Source organism: Alexandromys fortis, unplaced genomic scaffold (genome assembly GCF_014885135.2).
Source record: "Alexandromys fortis isolate MF-2015 unplaced genomic scaffold, M_Fortis_MF-2015_v1.1 scaffold_100_3062768_6864082, whole genome shotgun sequence".
Classification (NCBI taxonomy): domain Eukaryota; kingdom Metazoa; phylum Chordata; class Mammalia; order Rodentia; family Cricetidae; genus Alexandromys; species Alexandromys fortis.
The window spans coordinates 3,758,875-3,779,650 of NW_026067993.1; the positions used below are offsets into that span (position 1 = coordinate 3,758,875).

Here is a 20,776-nt window from a genome sequence, read left to right on the forward strand (position 1 = left end):
CTCTGTTTTTATGCCAATACCAAGCTGTTTTCAATACTGTAGCTCTGTAATAGAGTTTGAAGTCAGGGATGGTAATGCCTCCAGACGTTCCTTTATTGTATAAGATTGTTTTGGCTATCCTGGGTTTTTTGTTTTTCCATATAAAGTTGATTATTGTCTTCTCCAGATCTGTGAAGAATTTTGATGGGATTTTGATGGGGATTGCATTGAATCTATATATTGCTTTTGGTAGAATGGAACTAGCTCTTGTAGACCAGGCTGGCCTCGAACTCATAGAGATCCCGCCTGCCTCTGCCTCCTGAGTGCTGGGATTAAAGGCGTGCGCCACCACTGCCCAGCTTGCTGTTGTTTACTTTTGAATCGTCTTTAGCCCTGTCTTCACAATTCCTTTGGTAAAGCGTTCTCCAAATGTCCTGAAGCTAAGCACCTACTGTAGCAGTGGGAAAAAGAAAACAAAAACAAAACACATTGCCATCGATGCTGGGAGTTACCAGAGAAGCCGGGGATAGTGGAGGGGTGGTAGTTTTGACGCCCCTGAAAATAGCCTGTAAATGTGCTTATGTATTAGTAGTTAGGTTTGGTATAAATCTTAACACTTTTCTCATTTTGATTTCTTATTTTGAGTCTATCACAGTAACTCCTGCCCTTAGAGCAAGATTCCACCCTCCCCTCCCTGCCCCCAAGTCTTTGAAGGCCAGCATTGGCTTTGCTAGAAAAGCTGCTCTCAAGGCCCAAAGGAGAGATGATATTGTTCAATTGTCAGGACTTTGTTCCCTCTTATGACCCTGTGACCCGGAGTGCATTCAGAGCATTCTAAGTCAGTACTTATTAAGTACTTATTAAGTAATTGCTGAATGTTTTTGCACAAGGTTAGGCGTCCTTTCACAGGGAACTTGCTCCTAATGCTTTCTTTCTTTTTCTTTTGTCTTATACCCAGGAAAAGAAACCATGCAGGCATTTCTAAAAGGCACATCTGCCGGTTCTAAACCACAGTTCACCAAGGACCGGGCAGTATCTGCCACTGCAGGAAGCAGTGGAGAAACCAAGAAAGTCAAACCAGTTCCTTGGGTGGAAAAATAGTAAGAATTAATCATTCTTTTGTTGGAATAACTAATCAGTTTCCTCTTTCATCAGTTCTAGTCCATTTTTTTTTTAATGTAAGGTGGATATGCTTGGGCATCAGATGTAACACAAATTCTAACTGTTTTTAATAAAAACCTGGAGTGAGGTATTAGGGGGTGAAAGCTGAAGGATCAGAGAAGTAGAGCAGCCAGCCACTGGAGAGACCTTTCACCTCTACTGAATCCTCCAATTGAAGGAGCAACTGTCCCTATGAACCCTCAAACTGCAATGAGCTCCTATCTCCTCCCAGCCATATCACTCCTGTCTCCTCCCTGGGGTTGGGATTAAAGGCCTAAGATCCCAAGGGCTAGGATCACCTTTGTGTGAGCTCTCTCTTTTAGACTATATCAATTTTGTGTAGCTCGGGGTAGCCTTGAACTAACAGGTCACCTGCCTCTGTCTTCTGAATCCTGGGATTAAAGGTGTGTGCCATCAGTGCCTGGCCTCTAGTGGCTTAGCTCTGCACTCTGATCTTCAGGCAAGCTTTATTTGTTAAAACACACAATATCACTACAGGGGATTTGCCGTGTATAGATGCTAACTTTGTGGGAAGGAAATCACCCAGTTATATAAGTCCTTGTACTGATATAGTGCTGAGTTTAATTGTTATTTCATTTTATAAGTGAGCTAAAATTTTTATAAAGGGTACAGTTTTAGAGTCTTAGGTACAGAAATAAACAACCTCTCTGTGAGCTGACTATAAACAGTAGTTCTACTGAAATCTCAGTTCTGTCCCCATTTACTATAATATGCTGGAAATTTTGGGGGTTGTTTTGTTTTTTAGCATAAGAAAAAAGGTTTGAAGTAGCACTAAGTTGTCATCAGCTAGGTGATACTCGGTGTAATCATTAACTAGCCTCTGTTGTTACCAAGGATTTTCAGGTTATTTACAAACTACACAAGGCCTTCGAGTTATTTTGTTGTTTTAATCATTTTTGAGAAACTAAAATATAAGTACATGCACATCATTCCCACCCTCCCTATCCCCAACTCATTGCATGTTTGTGTCCCCAAAGTCAGTGCTTATAGCAATCTAGATTTTGTTGTTTTAATTTTATTTATTGTGTATTCTGGAGAGTAAAGGTGCCTGTGTGCCACAGCCTGTGCCTGGCGGTCCAAGGACAACTTGTGGTAATCAGCTCTCAGCTTCCACCCTGCTGAAGCAGGATCTCTTGTTTCTCCTACTGTGCGCCTTCCCAGGCTCCTGGCTCCTGAGCTCCCAGGCAGTTCTGCAGGAGTGCTGGTGTTACTACAGCTGTCCTGTCTGCCCAGGTTCCGTGGGTCTGATTCAGAGCCTCAGGCTGTAAAGGCTAGCACTCACCTATGTGCCATCTTCCTGACCCTAATCTAGATTTTTAATTTACTTTTCATTAATTCACTGGCTTTTCTACATGGTAGGTAAGCACTCTACCAATGAACTGTACTCGAGCTCAGAATTCTATGTTTCTTTGCATTTCTAAGTTTTATCGTTGGGGAAGGAGGGTGCATGCCTTAGAAAGCATGCCTTGACTCACGTGGAAGACAGGACAGCTTGTAGGAGTTAAGTGCTTTTGCCTCTTATCTTACCAGCTCCAAAACTAGATTTTTTTTTTTTTTTTTTTTGGTTTTTCGGGAAAGGGTTTCTCTGGTTTTGGAGCCTGTCCTGGAACTAGCTCTTGTAGACCAGGCTGGTCTCGAACTCACAGAAATCCGCCTGCCTCTGCCTCCCAAGTGCTGGAATTAAAGGCATGCGCCACCACCGTCGGCTAGTTCAGCATCTTAGAGAAGGTATTGGACTAGGTAAATATAAGGTATGGCTAGTCCCTCTGCAGGGAAAACATCCACAATCTAACAGACTTGGATCCAGGTGGACTCTGTCTCAGGGATGTGCAGTGATTTCCATTGTTGAAAATGGTGTTAGAGATCTTTCTTTTTTTTCTTTTTGTTGTTGAAACAGGGTTTCTTTGTAGTGCTGGCTGTCCTGGACTTCTGTAGACCAGGCTGGCCTTGAATTCACAGAGGTCTACCTGCCTATACCTCCCAAGTGCTGAGATTAAANATAATAAATTTAAAAAAATATGTGGGGAAGGGAGAAATCTAGATTCTGAGCTTCCCCAATCAGTCTGGATACGTTCTTGCGTGACATCAGACTGTATGCTGCTTCTCCTTTGGAGAAGGCTTTACATCACCATATAGCTGCTGTTCATCGTTTTCATTGATAATCTGTCTAATCCTTGCAGGTATTTGGATGAGAGTTTGACTTACAGCACACAATGATTCTTGCCCAGTATTAACCTGATTAATTATAAAAGTGTGGGTCAGAGAATTTGGGGGCCAGTGAAAAGGCTCAGTGGGAAAGACCCTTGGCTGTGTAACCCTGACAACATAAGTGTGATCCCTGAACACCACAGTGGAAGGAGAGAAGTGACTCCTGCAAGTGTGTACACACACACAACACTAAAAAGTTTTGAATTGTGGTTTTTTTAGTTTACATGTGTGAGTGTTTGGCCTGCGTGTATGCCTGTGTACCATGTGCCCACAGAGGCCAGAAAGGGGTATCAGAGTCCATAGGACTATAGTTCTAGATGGTTGTGAGCTACCATGTGGGCACTGGGAATTGAACCCGGGCCCTGTGGAAGAGCAACAGTTGCTCTTAACCACTGAGACATCTCTGTAGCCCCCATAACTTTCTTAAAATAAAAGGATGTTTTGTTAGTTTATTAAGCAGAAACTTGAGTTGTAGAACCTGGGAGAACAACTTTGTCATAGTAATTACTGACTAATGGCTGGAGGTGGTGCTCACACCTTTAGCACAGCACTGGAAAGGCAGAAGCAGGCAGATCTCTGTGGTCCAGATAGCAAGTTCTAAGTTAGCCAGAGCTACATAGTGAGACTTTGTCTCAAAGTATAAAAATTACTAATACATTGCTTACAATAAAAGTTATTATCTGGGTGTGGTGGTGCACGCCTTTAATCCAAGCACTCAGGTGGCAGAGGCAGGCAGATTTCTGAGGTCAAGGCTACCCTGATCAACAGAATGAGTTCCAGGACAGCCAGAACTAACCAGATAAAAACCGTCTCAAACAAAACAAAAAAGGTCTCCTTTATTTTGGCGTAGTTAGTTGTTAGAAAAAATGATACTAACCATATAATGTATTAGTAGAGACAGAAAGTGTGTGTGTGTTTGTGTGTGTGTGTTTACGCAGACGTTAGATATATTTATTATTTTACAGACCAGACAGGTGTTCACCTTTTTCTTTTCTTTCTTTTTTTTCTCTTTTCTTTCTTTCTCTCTTTTTTCTTTCACCTCTCTTTCTCTTTTTCTTCCTTCCTTCCTTTTTTTAAAAATATTTATTTATTATGTATACAATATTCTGTCTGTATGCCTGAAGGCCAGAAGAGGGCGCCAGACCTCTTTACAGATGGTTGTGAGCCACCATGTGGTTGCTGGGAATTGAACTCAGGACCTTTGGAAGAGCAGGCAATGCTCTTAACCACTGAGCCATCTCTCCAGCTCCTTTTTTTTTTTTTTTTTTTTTTTTTAAGACAGGATCTTACTATGTAGCCCTGACTGTCCTGGAATACACTAGACTAGGAATATGTAGACCAAGTTGGCTTCAAACTCAGATTCTTGCTAGGATTAAAGAGGTGGGCCTCCATACCCAGTTCACTGTAAATTAAATTCCTCTGCTTAATAATTTATGCGTGCAAAAAACAAAAATCATTTCATTCCACTAGTGTGTATTTGTTTATGGTAAATACAAATGAAGACTGCCTACTTTCAATTTTATAACTGAGAAGCTATCATTGATTGGTATTTTAGCAGAAGGAACACTTGAAACTTCTGTGGCTACCACATATGTTAAAATAACCTCCCTTTCCTCCCTCCTTCAGTCGTCCAAAGTGTGTGGATGAAGTTGCTTTCCAGGAAGAAGTGGTTGCAGTACTTAAAAAGTCTTTAGAAGGAGCTGATGTAAGTAGATGGTGTTTGATGGCATTGGGAAGTTAGCATTTATTCACCTCTTCCTTTATTTTAACCTTTTATCCATAAATATAAATATAACCTTAAATATATGCTATAAGTCTTTGATGCTACAATTATCTTCTGTGTGGCATTCTTATGTGGTGTTCAAGATCACTGAATACAGCCTGGTGGTGGTAGTGCATGCTTTTAATCCCAGCACTCGGGAGGCAGAGGCAGGTGGATCTCTGAGTTTGAGGCCAGCCTGGCATAGAATGAGTTCCAGGAAAGCCAGAGCTACAAGAGAAGCTCTATCTGGAAAAACAACGACAAAGTACAGTGAGTAAGATACATTGGGACCCTTTCTCCATGAGCTTATATTTTGGAGAGGAAAGAGAATAAACAAGTAAATCAAGTTAGATATAAGCATGTTACAAGTAATTACAAATACTTGTTACAGAAAAGAGTCAATTTTAAAATAGATATAGTTGGATGGGTGTCGTGGCATGTGCCTTTAATTCTAACACTTCTGAAGAATAGGCTGCTCTGTTGTATATAGTAAATTCCAGAACAGTCACAGTGAGACCCTGTCTGAAACATGTGTATGTGTAGGTACATATTTTTTTAACCTAGTTTTATTAAAAAATAGAGCATTTAATTCTTAGAACACTGCATTTCCTGCCATGTATAGGACAAAATATCCTTGATAACTTGTTTTTAAATTATTATAGTCAACATAAGCCCATTTGAAGAGTTAGCAGGTTTGTTTGGTTTAGTTTTTGAGACTGGGTTTTAGGTACTCTAAACTAGCCTTGAATTCCCCTCATATTTTAGATAATCTCATATTTTAGAACCTCCTGGTTCTACTTCCCAAACCATGTGATTGCGGGTGTATACCAGGACACCTAGCTGAGTAAGCAGTTTTAAATTATATGTGAAGAGGTGTCCGCATGCCTTATGAGCTCAGTACAGAAAGGGAATCAGATGTGAGCATAGGACGTAGTTTTTGCTTTATTCTTACGTTCTGTCTCCTAGACCTGACTGCCTTTAGAGACTTGGTTTGCCCTTCCATTATTCATTTCTGAAGTTACGGCACAGGTTAAGGAGTGTCACTTTTCCAGAGTGATTGGAACCAAATATGTTTTGGATTTTTGATTGTGTTTGTTTTGTTTTGTTTTTTATTAGATTTTGGAATATTTGTGGGTTAGGCAACTTTGCATCTTTTTAACAAAATATCTGATATAAACAACTTAAAAGGGAAGTTTGTTTTGGCTTACAGTTCAGAAGTTTCATTACGTTTTGCACTACAGGCTGATGACAAAGCCTTAGCATATGGGCCTTTGGAAACACTTAAAACCTAAGCATTAACACTTACATAAATCCAAATTAAATGTATTTGAGATGAGACCCGCAAGTCAACACAGAATTCATTAATGTACCCTTGCCCTGAATTTTATACAGTGGCATTTTGTGAATTGAGTTTTTCATACAATCAAAAACAAAGCTGTAAATATCTTACCCACCCATGTAGGCAGTTGTGGATTGGTATCACATCATTGCTGACTTTTTTTTTCCCACTTCTTTTGTTTATTTGCCTTTTTCTGACAGTTTCTCTTTGTAGCTCTGACTGTCCTGGAACAATAAGTTACTGTTTTCTACATTCACATATCAGTGAATTAGTACTATTAGTGGTACATCAAACGTTCCCTTGTAGTACGATGAAAAAAAAATGTCTTCAGAGGAACCATGAACTTGTGGCAGCACATTAATGTTTAAAATAGTTTGGATTTGGGATTTCCAATGAGGGATTCTCAGCCTGTATTATACTACACAATGAGAAAAACACCTAGTAAAAATTTTTAAATCCTTTCCAGTATTCATTTTGATTTGATCCAAATACCATTTGTCTTTTAATGCTATAATAGTATACAATGTTAATTGGCTACTAACAGATTACAAAGTCTAATTATTAACATTTCTAGACAAATATAAGACTGTCACCTAATATAACATTGGTTAACCTCTTTTTTAGCTGGGCCTGCAAGTGCAGGTATACTCTTAGCTACTCAGGGATTGAGGCCTGAAGACTGTAAACTCAAGGCCAGTCAGGCCAAGTTAGCCAATCCTGCCTCAAAATATAAAGTCAAAAAAAGGGTGGGGATGTTTACTGGTCGATTTTTAAGTAGCATATACAGGGGTCTTATGTTTGATCTCCAGTGCTGCAGAAAAGGAGGTCTTATTTAATATTTTACACTTCATTTCTGAAGAAATTAATAAAGTGATTTTTGTTTTACTTTAAAGAGTTAAACGTCCTTTCTTTCAAATATTTTAAAATTTAACTACAATAGTTTTTTTTTTTTTTAAGATCAGTTTATATAGTATAAAAATTAATACTATTAAGAGAAGGTAGCCAGGCAGTGGCGTTACACGCCTTAATCCTAGCACTTGGGAGGCAAACAGATTTCTGAGTTTGAGACTAACCTGGTCTACAGAGTGAGTTCCAGGACGGCCAGGACTAACACAGAGAAACCCTGTCTGGAAAAACAAAAAAGAGAGAAAGGGTAATGGGGGTAAAAATATGATACACACACACACACACACAGTTATTTAATGTATAACTAATAAATGTTAACTAAAGACATTTTAAAATAATTTTATTCAACTGTGCAATGGTGGTGCACGCCTTTAATCCCAGCACTCAGGGAGGCAGAGGCAGGAGGATCTCATGAGTTCAAGACCAGCCTGGGCTACAAAGTGAGTTCCAGGACAGCTAGAGATACACAGAGAAACCCTGTCTCAAAAAACCAAAATAATAATTTTACTCTTGGCTTAAAGAACTGAGGTGTGTTATAGTTAACCTTGATTAATCATTACAAATAGAGCCATATACATATCAAAGTAATTATCACCTTAAAAAATCTGAACCTGAGAGGGTATGCTAATTGATTTGCACATTGCAGTGATACCATCCCTGACATAAACAGCTTAGGATTTAGGCTGTCTCACAGCACAGGGAAGGCATGGGACTTTTGTTGGCTGCTCATACTGCATTTATGACCAAGAAGCATAGAGATGAACGCTAGTCCTGACTCCCTGACTCTTTTTTTTTTTTCAAAGATTTATTTATTTATTATGTATACAACATTCTGCCTCGATGTATGCCCGCACGCCAGAGGAGGGCGCCAGATCTCAATACAGATGGCTGTGAGCCACCATGTGGTTGCTGGGAATTGAACTCAGGACCTCTGGAAGAGCAGCCAGTGCTCTTAACCTCTGAGGCTTATTTCCTCAGTGAATCTAGAACATGTCACGTTTACAATCAGTCCTACATCCCAAGTCTCTTGTCACCTTGACATCCAAACATACGACTTTTTTTGTTTGTTTTGGTCTTTTGGTTTTTCGAGTCAGGGTTTCTCTGTAGCTTTAGAGCCTGTCCAGGAACTCACTTTATAGAACAGGCTGGCCTCAAACTCACAGGGATCCACTTGTCTCTTCCTCCCGAGTGCTGGGATTAAAGACATGTGCCACCACCATGAAATGGCTCCAAACATACAACTTTTAAGCTATGCTGTTCTGACCCTTATCCCCATAGGGGCTGGCTCATAATACAAAATGTATTCAACACAATTTCAAAAATTCTGTCTTAAAGAGCAGAGACTTCTGAGACTCCCTCTGTAAGCTGTGAGTCCCTTACAATCCAAGCCAAGTTACATAATTTTAATATACAATTGCAAAGTGAACATCCCTCTCCCAAAAGGGAGGAAGGGCACATAGCAAGGGAAGAATAGATCAAAGCATATCTTAAACCAGCTGGACAGACAAACGTGGTTCTAGAACAAAGGACTTAGGTAGCCTCATCCCTCCAGCTTGGCCACCTCCAGTACACATGATTTCTATCTTGGACCAGCTCCTCAGTAGATATCCCACTATCTTATGTCTCCCACATCCCGGGGTCTCCACTGCAACTTCTGCCTCACTTTCACAGTAACCTCAGCAGCCTTTCTAAACTTTGGCATAAGCACTATGACTTTATTCTTAAATTGTTCATATCTGTAAAACTAGTACCATGTAGGTGATGATACTAAGTTCTGCTTCTAGTTCAACATGTAGCTTGGTCTGTCTGAACTAATGTTTCATAGACCTGTGTGGCTTCTGGGCTGACCCTAGAATATTCCTAGAGATATTCTTCAAGGACATACCCAAGGGTTTGTGAACCCAGGATCTGTTAATATTAATCATCATATAGGATATTTTGATTTTTTTTGAAAAATAGGTTCTCATAGCTTTATCTAAACTATGTGTTGTTAATGTGGTAGTGTTTTTTTAAAAAATAATTTTATTTGCATTGGTATTTTGCCTACATGTATGTCTGTAAGGTTGTCAGATCTTGGAATTAATGACAGTTGTTAGCTGCCATATGGTTGTTGGGAATTGAACCTGGGTCCTGTGGAAGAGCAGTCAGTGCTGTTAACTGCTGAGCCATCTCTCCAGCCCCAATTTTTTTCTTCCTCTTTTTTCTATTTTAGGGTAGGATTTCTCTGTGTAGCCCTGGCTGTCCTGGAACTCACTCTATGGACTAGGCTAGCCTCAAACTCAGAGATCTGCTGGATTCTGCCTCTGAGTATTAGGATTAAAGGCATGCACCACTACACCCAGCAGTAAAAGTTTTTCACCTTTTTAAATGAGCTATCTAGTGAGGTTGGCAGGAATTTTATAATTAAATTCAACTGTTAAACAATTAATAAGTGCAGATTTTAAAAAGTGCAGCAAATATAGAATCCAGCTTGCAGTGCATAGCCTTGACATGGCAAGCAGAATGGTGTCAGAGTCCAGATTGAGAATTACATACATTCAGAGGAGAAAGTTCTTTCTTACTGCAAGTCATTATAAGTGCTTGAGGTTTTGTTGCTGTTTTCTGAGTGGAGTAGGAAGCCAATGAAGGCTTTTAAGTGGCACTCAGGGCAGTACCTGGGTGTTTGGGTAAAGCATGAATGAACAAGAGGGGCAACATCTGGTAAAAGTCAAACTACCACCTACTTATCTTCAGAATTCTACCTGAGTTAGAGCTTAATGCATTATCAAGGTACAGTAGACTGGAATTCTAAGTGGAGGCAGGAGGGTCAGGAGTTCAAGGTCATCTGTAATTACATAGCAAGGTCAAAGGCATATTTAGAACTTTAAACACTGCGACAGCATTTATATTAAATGTAGTCCATCAGGAAAGTCTTCATACCATTTCACAGACCGTTGGGTTTTGTCGGTTTCATCTATTTATGACAGAATATAATCTACAAAAATTAAAATTTAATTTTTGCAGCTTCCTAATCTCTTATTCTATGGGCCACCCGGAACTGGCAAAACATCCACAATTTTGGCAGCAGCTAGAGAACTCTTTGGGTAAGTTGACATTGGTTGATGTCTTAGTCACTTTTCTATTGATGTTAAGAGACACCATGACAAAGATGACAAATATCAAAGAAAGCATTGAATTGGGGTTTGCGTACCGGTTTTCAGAGGTTTAGTCCATTATGGTCATGGTAGGGAGCGTGGTGGCTCACAGGCAGGCATGATGCTGAAGAAGCAGCTGAGAACTACATCCTGATCTACAGGCGGTGACAGAGATAGCCTAGGTCTGGCATGGGCTTTTGAAACCTCAGAGCCCACCCTAATGGCACACATGCTCCAACAAGGCCACAAATTCTTTTCTAATAGTGCCACGTTTTGATGACTATGCTTTCAAATAAATGAGGCTTTGGGGGTCATTCGTATCTAAACCACCACAGCTGGTCAATTTCTTTTTAAAGACTATACACCAAGGACTAAAGAGATGGCTTAAGGGTTAGGAGAACTTTCTGATCTTCCCATAGAACCAGAGTTTGGTTCCTAGCACCCACATATGGTGAGTCACAAATACCTGTTAACTCCAGCTCCAGGGGATCAGACACCTTTTTGTTTTCAGGTATCCAAACACACATGGCATTTACTCACATAGAAACATGCTAAGTAAAAATGTTAAGTAAAAGAAATGGTTTTGAGAGATGACTCAGTGGTTAAGACCATTCACTAGGAGATGACTTCGGTTTTTCTGATCTTCAGAGAACCTAAGTTCCCCTCCCAGCACCCATGCTGACCAACCATGCTTTAACTCCGGCTCATCCTATACCTGTTTCCTCCATGGGCATCTGCACTCTGGACACACACACAAAGCACACATAATTAAAAATACTTTTAAAAGACTTAAGGTTCATTTCCTGACATCTCCAGACAGCTGTGGGTGGTGGGCAGCACATCTTTAATCCCAACACTTAGGAGGCAGGGGCAGGCAGATCTCTGAGTTTGAGAACAGCCTGGTCTACAGAGTGAGTTCCAGTACAGATAAACAGCCAGGACTACATAGAAAAGCCCCATGTGGGGGGTTGGGGGAGGGATATGTTCATAGACACTCATTGTGCATACTTGTAACACTTAAGAGGCTAAGGCAGGGGGCTCATGAGTCTAAGGCTACATGACAAGAACAGTTTCCAAAATAATGTTTATAATTGTCTTAAAGAATGTACTTGTAAATGCCATACTTAGTTGTACATGTGACTTTTCAAAGTACATGCACTGAGTTCTCTAAATGTTTATGCCTTAGAATATTTAGGATCTCATACTAATTTGGAAAAATGAAGAATAACCTAAACCACTGGCTTAGAGAGATGGTTTAGCTTTATCAAAGGTAGCAAAGAACCAGAGTTCAGATCAGGTAGCTTATATCAGCACTAAGGGATCTAATACACCCTCTAGCGTCTGGGCACAGACAGACAGACAGACAGACAGACAGACACACACACACACACACACACACACACACATGCACTAGACATGATAGAACACTCCTATAATCCCAGTGAAATAATCTCAAATTTGAGGCCAGTTTGGGCTTCACAGCAAAACCCTGTTTCCAAAAAGAAAAAGTATATGTGCACATTTTGTCTGTGTAGAGAAAATACTAGAGAATTTGGAAAACAGTGGTTTTCTAGGGGATAATTTTATTTTATTTCTCAGATCTCTATAGTGGCATATACTACTTTAAGTAAAAAAATGTTTCTATACCAGTTAGTAGTGGTGGTGCACGCCTTTGATCTAGCAATCAGGAGGCAGAGGGATCTCGGTGAGTTCAAGGCCAGCCTGTCTATGATTCTAGGATAGCCAGAGATAAAACAGAGAAATCCTGCCTCCAAAAACAACAGTGACAAGAAAAGGTTTGTATGCCAGGTGTGATGGTACATGCCTATAAATCCTATACTGAAAAGTGGAAATAGAACTGAAAGCTGAGCCACCCTGAGTTACATAGCTCTAATGTAGCCTGGCTATGAGCATCCATCTCTTATGGGCAGGAAAGCTTATTTTGCAGTGGTATCACTGACTGCAGTCTCAGCCAGTGAGAGACCCTGAAGGCTTCTGTAAGAGCCTTTCTCCCCGTGCTCCCTCCAGCAGTCTAGACAGGAAGATACTGAAGACAGTTCTTCACAGGTGACGGCTTCTAGTGGGGGAGGCTCACTCATTTTTATCATGTTCCGCTGAGTATATGGACAGCACAAATTGTACCTGGTATATTTTTCTCTTTGTGGGGGTTGTGGGGGTACCTGGAAAGACTGGGAAGCAAGTGTGATAGGGGTACATTGTGTGAAATTTCCAAATAATAATCAATAGAAATATTATGGAGAAAACATCTTTTAAAACGTTCATATTTAGGGGCTGGAGAGGTTAAGAGCACTGGCTGCTCTTCCAGAGAACCTGAGTTCAATTCCCAGCAACCACATGGGGCACACAGCCATCTATAATGAGATCTGGTGCTTTCTTCTGGCCTGCAGACATATGTGCAAGCAGAATACTGTATACATAATAAAATCTTTAACAAAAAATTAAGTTCTATTTAGGCTTGAGGTATATGCCCTGAGTCTGACCCTTGCCACATACAACCTTACTCATTCATGTTTTAATCCAGAAACTTACCTTTTAGCAAGTTATTTTATGGGAATAATTCAATGTGCTAAATTATAACATTTAAAACCCAATAGATATCTAACAATGGAATGAATGTTACTGGTTTTAGTAGAAAGTGGATGCTTATTACACAAAACTGAGAGATTAAATTTTTATTTATTTATTTATTTGAAGACGTGGTCTCACTGTATGTAGACGAGGCTGGCCTTAAGATCTGATTGCCTCTGCCTCCCAAGTGCTGAGATTAAAGTTGGCCACCATGCCTGGGCTCTAGGTTTTAGCCAAAATGTTAGATGCATAGCTCCACAAAGAAAGACCATGTGTGTAATTATGCCGCCTTTTGGTTTTGCTCACCGGGTGTGTTCTAAACTCCAGAGTTAAAACAGCATCAGCACCTGGGTTATTTAGTGCTGTTATGTTTCATAATGCTTTTCATTTTGAAATAGGCCTGAACTCTTTCGACAAAGGGTTCTTGAGCTAAATGCATCTGATGAACGTGGAATACAAGTAGTCCGTGAGAAAGTGAAGAATTTTGCTCAGTTAACTGTGTCAGGAAGTCGTTCGGAGTAAGTAACTTGCCTCCCCTCTCCATAATACAGCTCCTTCTGTTTGCTTTAAATGTAGACTGTGGTTTAAATTTGGCCTCCAGTGTGGCATTTGGGTGAGATAATTGGAAGTTATGAAACTAAGTCCCCTCGTGTCTTTATAAGAGAATGGTAGACCCTGTTTAGCACAATTATTCAGTAGTTTTGACAAAAAAAAAAAAAAAATCCTCAACAGATAAACTGTCACAACCTTTCAGTCTCAGATACCATGTTATAACAACACAGACTAGCCTAAAATCAATCTGAGTTCACAGTAGGAAGTGATTACACCTAGAGTGAATGGAGAGAGTGAGAAGTAGACGAATAGGCAGCAACTTAGGTTCCCTGCTCTTGATGCAGCCAGGCCCTGCAAGGTCCTATTGCTATTGAGTCTGGTTCTCCCTCAGCATGTGGTCTTGCTATGAGAGCCTACACTGTACTAATTCTGCAGCTGTTCTGTCTCCTCCCTGGGGTGGGTAGCAGGGTCATGCCTCCTCCCTCCCTCTGTTGTTACATGAAAGGCATTGGTGTCAGTCACTAACAGCCTGGCAACATGAAGGCTAAAAAGCCTTAGAATGCTTCTAGTAGTTTCCTGAATATCATAAAACTGTCCTGAGCCAACTAAATGAACAGTAAAAGCCAAAAACAAGATTCATCTTCATTAAATAAAAATGCTATAGAAAATAAAAATGAAGCGAAATCAATGTACAGAAAATAACCCACAAAATTGAAATGTTTACAAGTCATATCTAGAAAAGGACTTATATCCAGAATATATAAAGAATTTAATTAAAAATACAACTACAAAATGGGCAAAGATCATAGACATTTCTCAACCAATACCATGGCTGAAATAAAAAAAAAAAAAAGACAGAAAACAACCAGCACTTGTTAAGGAGAAACACTGTAAATCTCACCTATTGATGGCTGGATTATAAAGTAGTACAGTGTCTTAGAAAATAGTTTGTCAGCTCCTCTAATGATTAAGTAGAATTGCACTTGAGTGAGATAGCCAACAGTGAAGGACCAGCTCCTGAGTCCAATCCTGGAATCCATGCGATGGAGACTGGTTGTCCAAAAGGTTGTCCTCTGACCTCACTTGAATGCTGTACACACACACACACTTTTTTTTTGTTTTTCGAGACAGGGTTTCTCTGTAGCTTTGGCGCCCGTCCAGGAACTAGCTCTTGTAGACCAGGCTGGCCTCAAACTCCCAGAGATCCGCCTGCCTCTGTCTCCGAGTGCTGGGATTAAAGGTGAGTGCTGGGATTAAAGGCGTGTGCCACCACCACCCGGCCACACTTTCTTTCTTTTTCTTTTTTCTTTTCTTTTTTTTCCTTTAAGATTAAGAATTACCACGTGGGTGCTGGAGCAATGGCTTAGAGGTTAAGATGGCTCTTCCAGATGACCCGGGAACAATTCCCAGCACCCACATGGTGGCTCACAACTGTCTGTCTACAGTTCTGGAAGATCCAACACCCTTATATATGCAAACACATAGTCAAAACATCAATGAACAAATAAACTATATTTTTAAAAGGAAAAGAATTAAACCACATGACCCAAAAATTCCATCCCTTGTATTCTTGCATAGAAGATTAAAATTGATGAATGCCTAAATGTGTACAGATGTAATTATTCCTATTAGACAAAACACCAAAATATCCAAATTAGTGGGTAAACAAAATGTGAAATACCCATCTGCCTATTTGGTTATAAAGAAGTTAAGTATTGGCACCCACTACTATATGGTTAAGTGAAAAAACCAAGCTATAGATCATACCTTCATACAGGCAGTAGATGAGTGGAGCTGGGGTCTTGACAACAGCTGCTTTTTCAGGGAAAAGTCTAAAGTTAGATTTGTTGACGGCTTTACTGTAGGTTCCCCAAACTGTCTATACTGTCAGTTACCTGTGGTTAACTATGGTCTGAAAACAACTAATGGAGAACTTCAGAAATAGTTGGTTTAAATTGCACACCATTCTGAGTAGCTTAGAGACAATGTCATTTTGACCAGTCTGAGACATAAGTTTGTCTGGGATGCCCACTCTGAACTGTTGCTGGAGTATAAAAGGAGGTTAAAATTACCCTATAGCACAAAGAACAGTAATATTTGTTGAATTTCATTTATCTGTATCATTTTATAAACAATATAGGTTGAGATGATTCAGAGGGAAAAAAGTATTTACCATGCAAGCCTGAAAACCTGAGTTTGTTCTCCAGAACCCTTGTTAAGGTGGAAAGAACCCACTCCAGTTACCCTATTTTCTTACAGGAGTGCTGTGGGAAGCATGCACCTACCCATACACATTATACACACACCCTAATAAGCTGAGTGTTATTTACAAGTTATAGGTTACCACATACTAAGATACAAGTGGATGAACTGTGTATTATATCTCAGCAAAGATACTTATTTGTTTTTAACTCGTGTTTCTGATTTAGTGGGAAGCCATGTCCTCCCTTTAAGATTATAATTCTGGATGAAGCAGATTCTATGACCTCAGCTGCTCAAGCAGCTTTAAGACGTACCATGGAAAAAGAGTCTAAAACAACCAGATTCTGCCTCATCTGTAACTATGTCAGTCGGTATGTATACGCCCTGAAGCGACATGCTAAGCCGCCTTTTTAAAACGAACATCGGTATGCCAGGTGACTTGTCTATACATTCATACATGTGTAATAGTTGGATCAAAGTAACTGATTCATCTTTCACTTTGGATTTGTAGTGACAACATTCCTTATTCTATGTTAATTTGAAGTGCACCATCATGGTTGGTTTTCAATCTTTTCCAGAATAATTGAACCCCTCACTTCTAGATGTTCAAAGTTCCGCTTCAAGCCTCTGTCAGATAAAATTCAGCAGGAGCGACTACTGGATATCGCTGAGAAGGAAAATGTCAAAATCAGCAATGAGGTAAATACTAATTATGATTATATATTAATTCCTTTTATGAATGTACATCTTAAAGAGGTCCTGAAAATTATAATTGAGCACAATTGAAACTCATGATTCCACATATACTTTTCCTGAGACGGTTTCTGTGTACTCTATAGAAACCTCTGCTTCCCCCAGTGCTGGGATTAAAGGCATGCCCTACCACTTTTTAAATGGCCTCTTCACATTTGATTCCTTTCTAAAGCAAAGGTCTACCTTTGCACAGATGCTATCTCAACCCACCTGCAAGACTGAGAAACCCTGTCTAAAAACTGGCTAGACTCCAAACAGGATTCTCTCCAGCATTATGGAAATCTAGTTGTCTTTGTGTGGCAAGTTCCTGGTAAGCCATCTGGCCAGACCAATTTTCTTAACTCTTTTTCAGGGAATAGCTTATCTTGTTAAAATATCAGAAGGAGATCTACGGAAAGCCATTACATTTCTTCAAAGTGCTACTCGACTAACAGGTGGAAAGGAAGTCATGGAAGACATCATCACAGACATTGCTGGCGTGAGCACTAGTTGTTACCTTGGCAACTCCTGGCTCTTTATTATTCCAATACTCAAGTTGGAAACCTTGCCCTGACTTTTTTTTAAATGTCTATTCTTTCAGGTAATACCAGCTCCAACCATTAGTGGAGTGTTCACTGCATGTCACAGTGGCTCTTTTGACAAACTAGAAGCTGTGGTAAAGGTAATTATTAGTTAAAAGAACTGCTTTGAAAATCTTTTTATTATCTGATAAAATAAATTATTTGTTGCAGGACCTAATTGATGAAGGGCACGCAGCTATTGAGCTTGTTAATCAACTTCATGATGCAGTTGTAGAAGATGAAGAGCTTTCTGATAAACAGAAGTCCATTATTACAGAAAAACTTGCTGTAAATATTGAAATATTGAATATTGTAAGGCTGTGCAGAACTGTATGTCTCTCTGCCCCCAGGGTGCCTGACTTAAACTTTGCTTATTCCCTTTGCAGGAAGTGGATAAATGTCTGGCAGATGGTGCAGATGAACACCTTCAGTTGATGAGCCTCTGTGCAACTGTGATGCAGCAACTAACTCAGAACTGTTGAAGACCAACTTGTATGATCTTTTTAGCTAATAAATAAAAGACAAAAAACCTATAAAGTGAATATACAATTTATTTAACATTCAAACTTCATTAAGACATGTGCAATATGGCAATTTTACTGTGGGTTTAACCCTACCTAGGATGATTGCTTGCTGAGGCTTAGCAACAGGGTCCAGTTCACGCTTAGCACTAATTAAATACTTTATTGAATAAATACAATACCAAACAAAATGCATTCAAATGTTTTCTAAAAAAAAGAAATCACTTTTAAAGGCCTTTCTAATCAGGCTAATGACAAATACAATAAAGGCAGATATGCTAGTTTAACATAATTGGCTGATTTTATACAGCACTTATATCTTTTAGTCCACAAGTATATTATTAAATGATAGAGAACATCTAATACAACCATTTCTACATAACTAGTAAATGAATTTCTAAGAAAAAAAGATTTTACAGACCCCATCTTTTTATACCCACCCCAACAGTCTAACTCTAAAGAGGATAAAGCCAATGCCTTCCCTCACAAGAGCTCAGGACTAAAGTCGCTTTGCTATCAGAATCTGTATTTGTGATCCGTTATGAGCATTGAGACAAGATTCAAATATTCTCAAAGAAGCACAATGCACGTTGTGATCGCCTATTCAGCAACAGCGAGCACTGCATTCAAACTATCTCATCCCAGGAATTAAATAAGGTCAGCCACATTCATGGGCATTTCCTCCACTGTAGTATTGTAGAAAGTCTCAATGTCACGAAGAATCCTCTTGTCTTCTTCAGTAACAAAGTTTATAGCCACACCTTTCCTCCCAAATCGACCCCCTCTGCCAATTCTGTGTAAGAAAAAAAAGAAACCAGCAGTCAGGATGTTGCTTTAGTATTACTTCATACTACTGAATATGACGATCCACTTGTTAACCATCAGCTGCTGTTTACTTATGGTTATAGTTCGTGCTTCTAAGTGGAGCACTAGCCGCTAAAAACCAATATATCCAGAGGTGGGAGGAACCATCTTCCTCTGCAGTTAGTGCCAAAAGATTTCAAGGCTTGTCTGGCTGCAAAATGAGATAGGCGCCTTGAGCATTATAATAAAAGCAGATGACAGTATTGTGTTTGGGGTGAATTAAAGCCCATACCAAAGTGGGCCAGCCAGGAGCAGATGTCAGCCTGGGACAGATGTAAACACCAGGGATAAAAGAAAACAGTTATAAAATCCATTTCGACGCACTTCTGGAACTGTAAACTGTAAATACAAATGCTGCAAGGTTAACTATTTTCTAAAACTTACTTTTTTCCAGTGGGAAAACAAATATTTGGTATGGTAACCCAAACTTATCATCACTGCTTTTTGCTCAGCTTTTCACACGTTATACTCAAGATTACTCAAACGTGTTACCTCCAAAACAGCTCTACCTTCCTACCAAGTACCAGACAGTACAGACCACCTAACGCTCCCTATCATAAATGCTAACATAACAAAATGCCTTGGGCTGGAACAACTTAAAATATCAAATAATCATGACAAAAGAAAATCAAATATAAATACCGACTCGCTCTTTATTCAAACAGTGTGCTGTTTCGCTTATGATTCCACGTCCTAAATTACGTCAACGCCGTTTCTGAGCGCCATCTCGTCATCAACTGCCGCTATCGACTCCTGTATTTTTTAAAAAGTCTTTTTTTACATCATATAACAAAGTACAATTCAATTTATTTAGGGATAAAAGCCACTATAACTAAACCAGGGAATCACTCAAAATGCTACCAGCAACACCAAGAAAATCCCAACTCTATAGAATCAATCACCAAGAAAGAAGCACATGAACTCAAGAAAAAAATCACTAAGGCTCAAACATAAGCTAAGACCAAAAAAAACTAAAGCAACCTAATCAGCATGTATGTACACAACCTTGGCCACATTTACAAGTTTTCCCACTTTGTTCTGATCAATATTCCCAAATCCAATTTTACTTAGACCTTAGTAAATTATGCCTATTTACTGGAATCTATTCCCTGAATTGCCATTACCTTGTGTATAAAACACTGTAGGAAAACGTTCGAAATTCCTTCTCCAATACAAGTGGAGAAGATGCTTTCTCCTCACCTGTGAATATAGTTTTCACGATTGGTAGGTAGATCATAGTTTATAACCAAGGACACTTGTTGCACATCAATCCCACGAGCCTGAAATAGAAACAAGGCTTTTCAATACCCTAAAATTCAACAAACTAGACATTCCTATGATTATTGTAGGCCACAAGATAGTAATGAACCATACTAAATGGTATAGTCCACTGTGGAGTGTGGTCTAACTTATTCTGCCAAATAGCTTAAGTTGGTTAAGGTTATTTAAAATAACCTTCCCCACAAATCTAGCTTTTTGGTACTTTATAAAAAGGGGGCACACTTACCAACAAGTCAGTAGTGATCAGAACACGACTTGACCCTGATCGGAACTCCCTCATGATGACATCTCTTTCCTTCTGGTCCATGTCACCATGCTGCAAATGTTAACAACCTTTTAATCAAGGATCTCTAGTAAGGTACACATTTAATTTCGTGTATGAGACCAAGCGTCCCTGGCTGCTACTGAGTGTATAGCAGACAGGTATAGTTAAGAAACAATATTGTTTTGAGCAGGGGGAACGACAACATAGCACTCAACAGCCATATTGTAGTTAAATCCTGCTTAATGAATGTAATTTGATTAGCATTACTAAATCCAACTCTTACCAGAGCAGAAACGGTGAAGTCCCTGGCATGCATTTTCTCTGTGAGCCAGTCCACCTTGCGCCTTGTATTGAGAAAAATAACCGCTTGTGTGATGGTCAATGTCTCATACAAGTCACAAAGAGTGTCCAACTTCCATTCCTCTCTTTCAACATTAATATAAAACTGTTTGATTCCTTCAAGGGTCAATTCTTCCTTCTTCACCAGAATTCGAATTGGATCTCTCATGAATTTTTTGGTCACTTCTAACACATCAGTTGGCATTGTGGCAGAAAGCAACACAACCTGAATGCTTGTATTTAATTTTTGGAAAATCTCATAGATTTGATCCTTAAACCCTCGGCTCAACATTTCATCTGCTTCATCCAAAACAAACATTTTGATCCATTTTGGAGAAAG

General features: G+C 39.5%; 2 protein-coding genes and 2 non-coding genes across 8 annotated transcripts in view; 1 reads left to right on the top strand and 3 right to left on the bottom strand.

Annotated features, from left to right (window-relative positions):
- Nucleotides 1-17,703, top strand: part of Rfc4 (replication factor C subunit 4) — a 751,101-nt gene extending 733,398 nt beyond the window's left edge. For 2 of the 4 annotated variants that reach the window (XM_050159975.1, XM_050159974.1), the window contains exons 2-11: nt 938-1,079; nt 4,996-5,074; nt 10,380-10,459; nt 13,498-13,617; nt 16,081-16,224; nt 16,432-16,552; nt 16,959-17,084; nt 17,187-17,267; nt 17,338-17,454; nt 17,553-17,703. In XM_050159975.1, coding sequence (XP_050015932.1) covers nt 949-1,079; nt 4,996-5,074; nt 10,380-10,459; nt 13,498-13,617; nt 16,081-16,224; nt 16,432-16,552; nt 16,959-17,084; nt 17,187-17,267; nt 17,338-17,454; nt 17,553-17,648 — 1,095 coding nt within the window. In that variant the 5' untranslated portion in view covers nt 938-948 and the 3' untranslated portion in view covers nt 17,649-17,703. Of the gene's footprint in view, nt 1-937; nt 1,080-4,995; nt 5,075-10,379; nt 10,460-13,497; nt 13,618-16,080; nt 16,225-16,431; nt 16,553-16,958; nt 17,085-17,186; nt 17,477-17,552 lie in introns of those variants that run through there. The other 2 variants (XM_050159976.1, XM_050159977.1) reach the window with 2 other exon arrangements.
- Nucleotides 17,704-17,835: 132 nt separating this feature from the next.
- The window catches only part of Eif4a2 (eukaryotic translation initiation factor 4A2), a 17,205-nt gene continuing 14,264 nt past the window's right edge, over nt 17,836-20,776 (bottom strand). For both annotated transcript variants that reach the window (XM_050159980.1, XM_050159981.1), the window contains exons 7-10: nt 20,381-20,662; nt 20,059-20,148; nt 19,752-19,831; nt 17,836-18,480 (exon numbers count right to left, since the gene is read on the bottom strand). In XM_050159980.1, the coding sequence (XP_050015937.1) occupies nt 18,336-18,480; nt 19,752-19,831; nt 20,059-20,148; nt 20,381-20,662 (597 nt within the window). In that variant the 3' untranslated portion in view covers nt 17,836-18,335. The remainder of the gene's footprint in view (nt 18,481-19,751; nt 19,832-20,058; nt 20,149-20,380; nt 20,663-20,776) is intronic.
- LOC126512322 (small nucleolar RNA SNORA4) lies at nt 19,894-20,034 on the bottom strand. Its single transcript, XR_007595011.1, has one exon. It is a non-coding gene; the product is annotated as a small nucleolar RNA SNORA4 (small nucleolar RNA).
- Nucleotides 20,207-20,338, bottom strand: LOC126512320 (small nucleolar RNA SNORA63). The gene has a single exon (XR_007595009.1). It is a non-coding gene; the product is annotated as a small nucleolar RNA SNORA63 (small nucleolar RNA).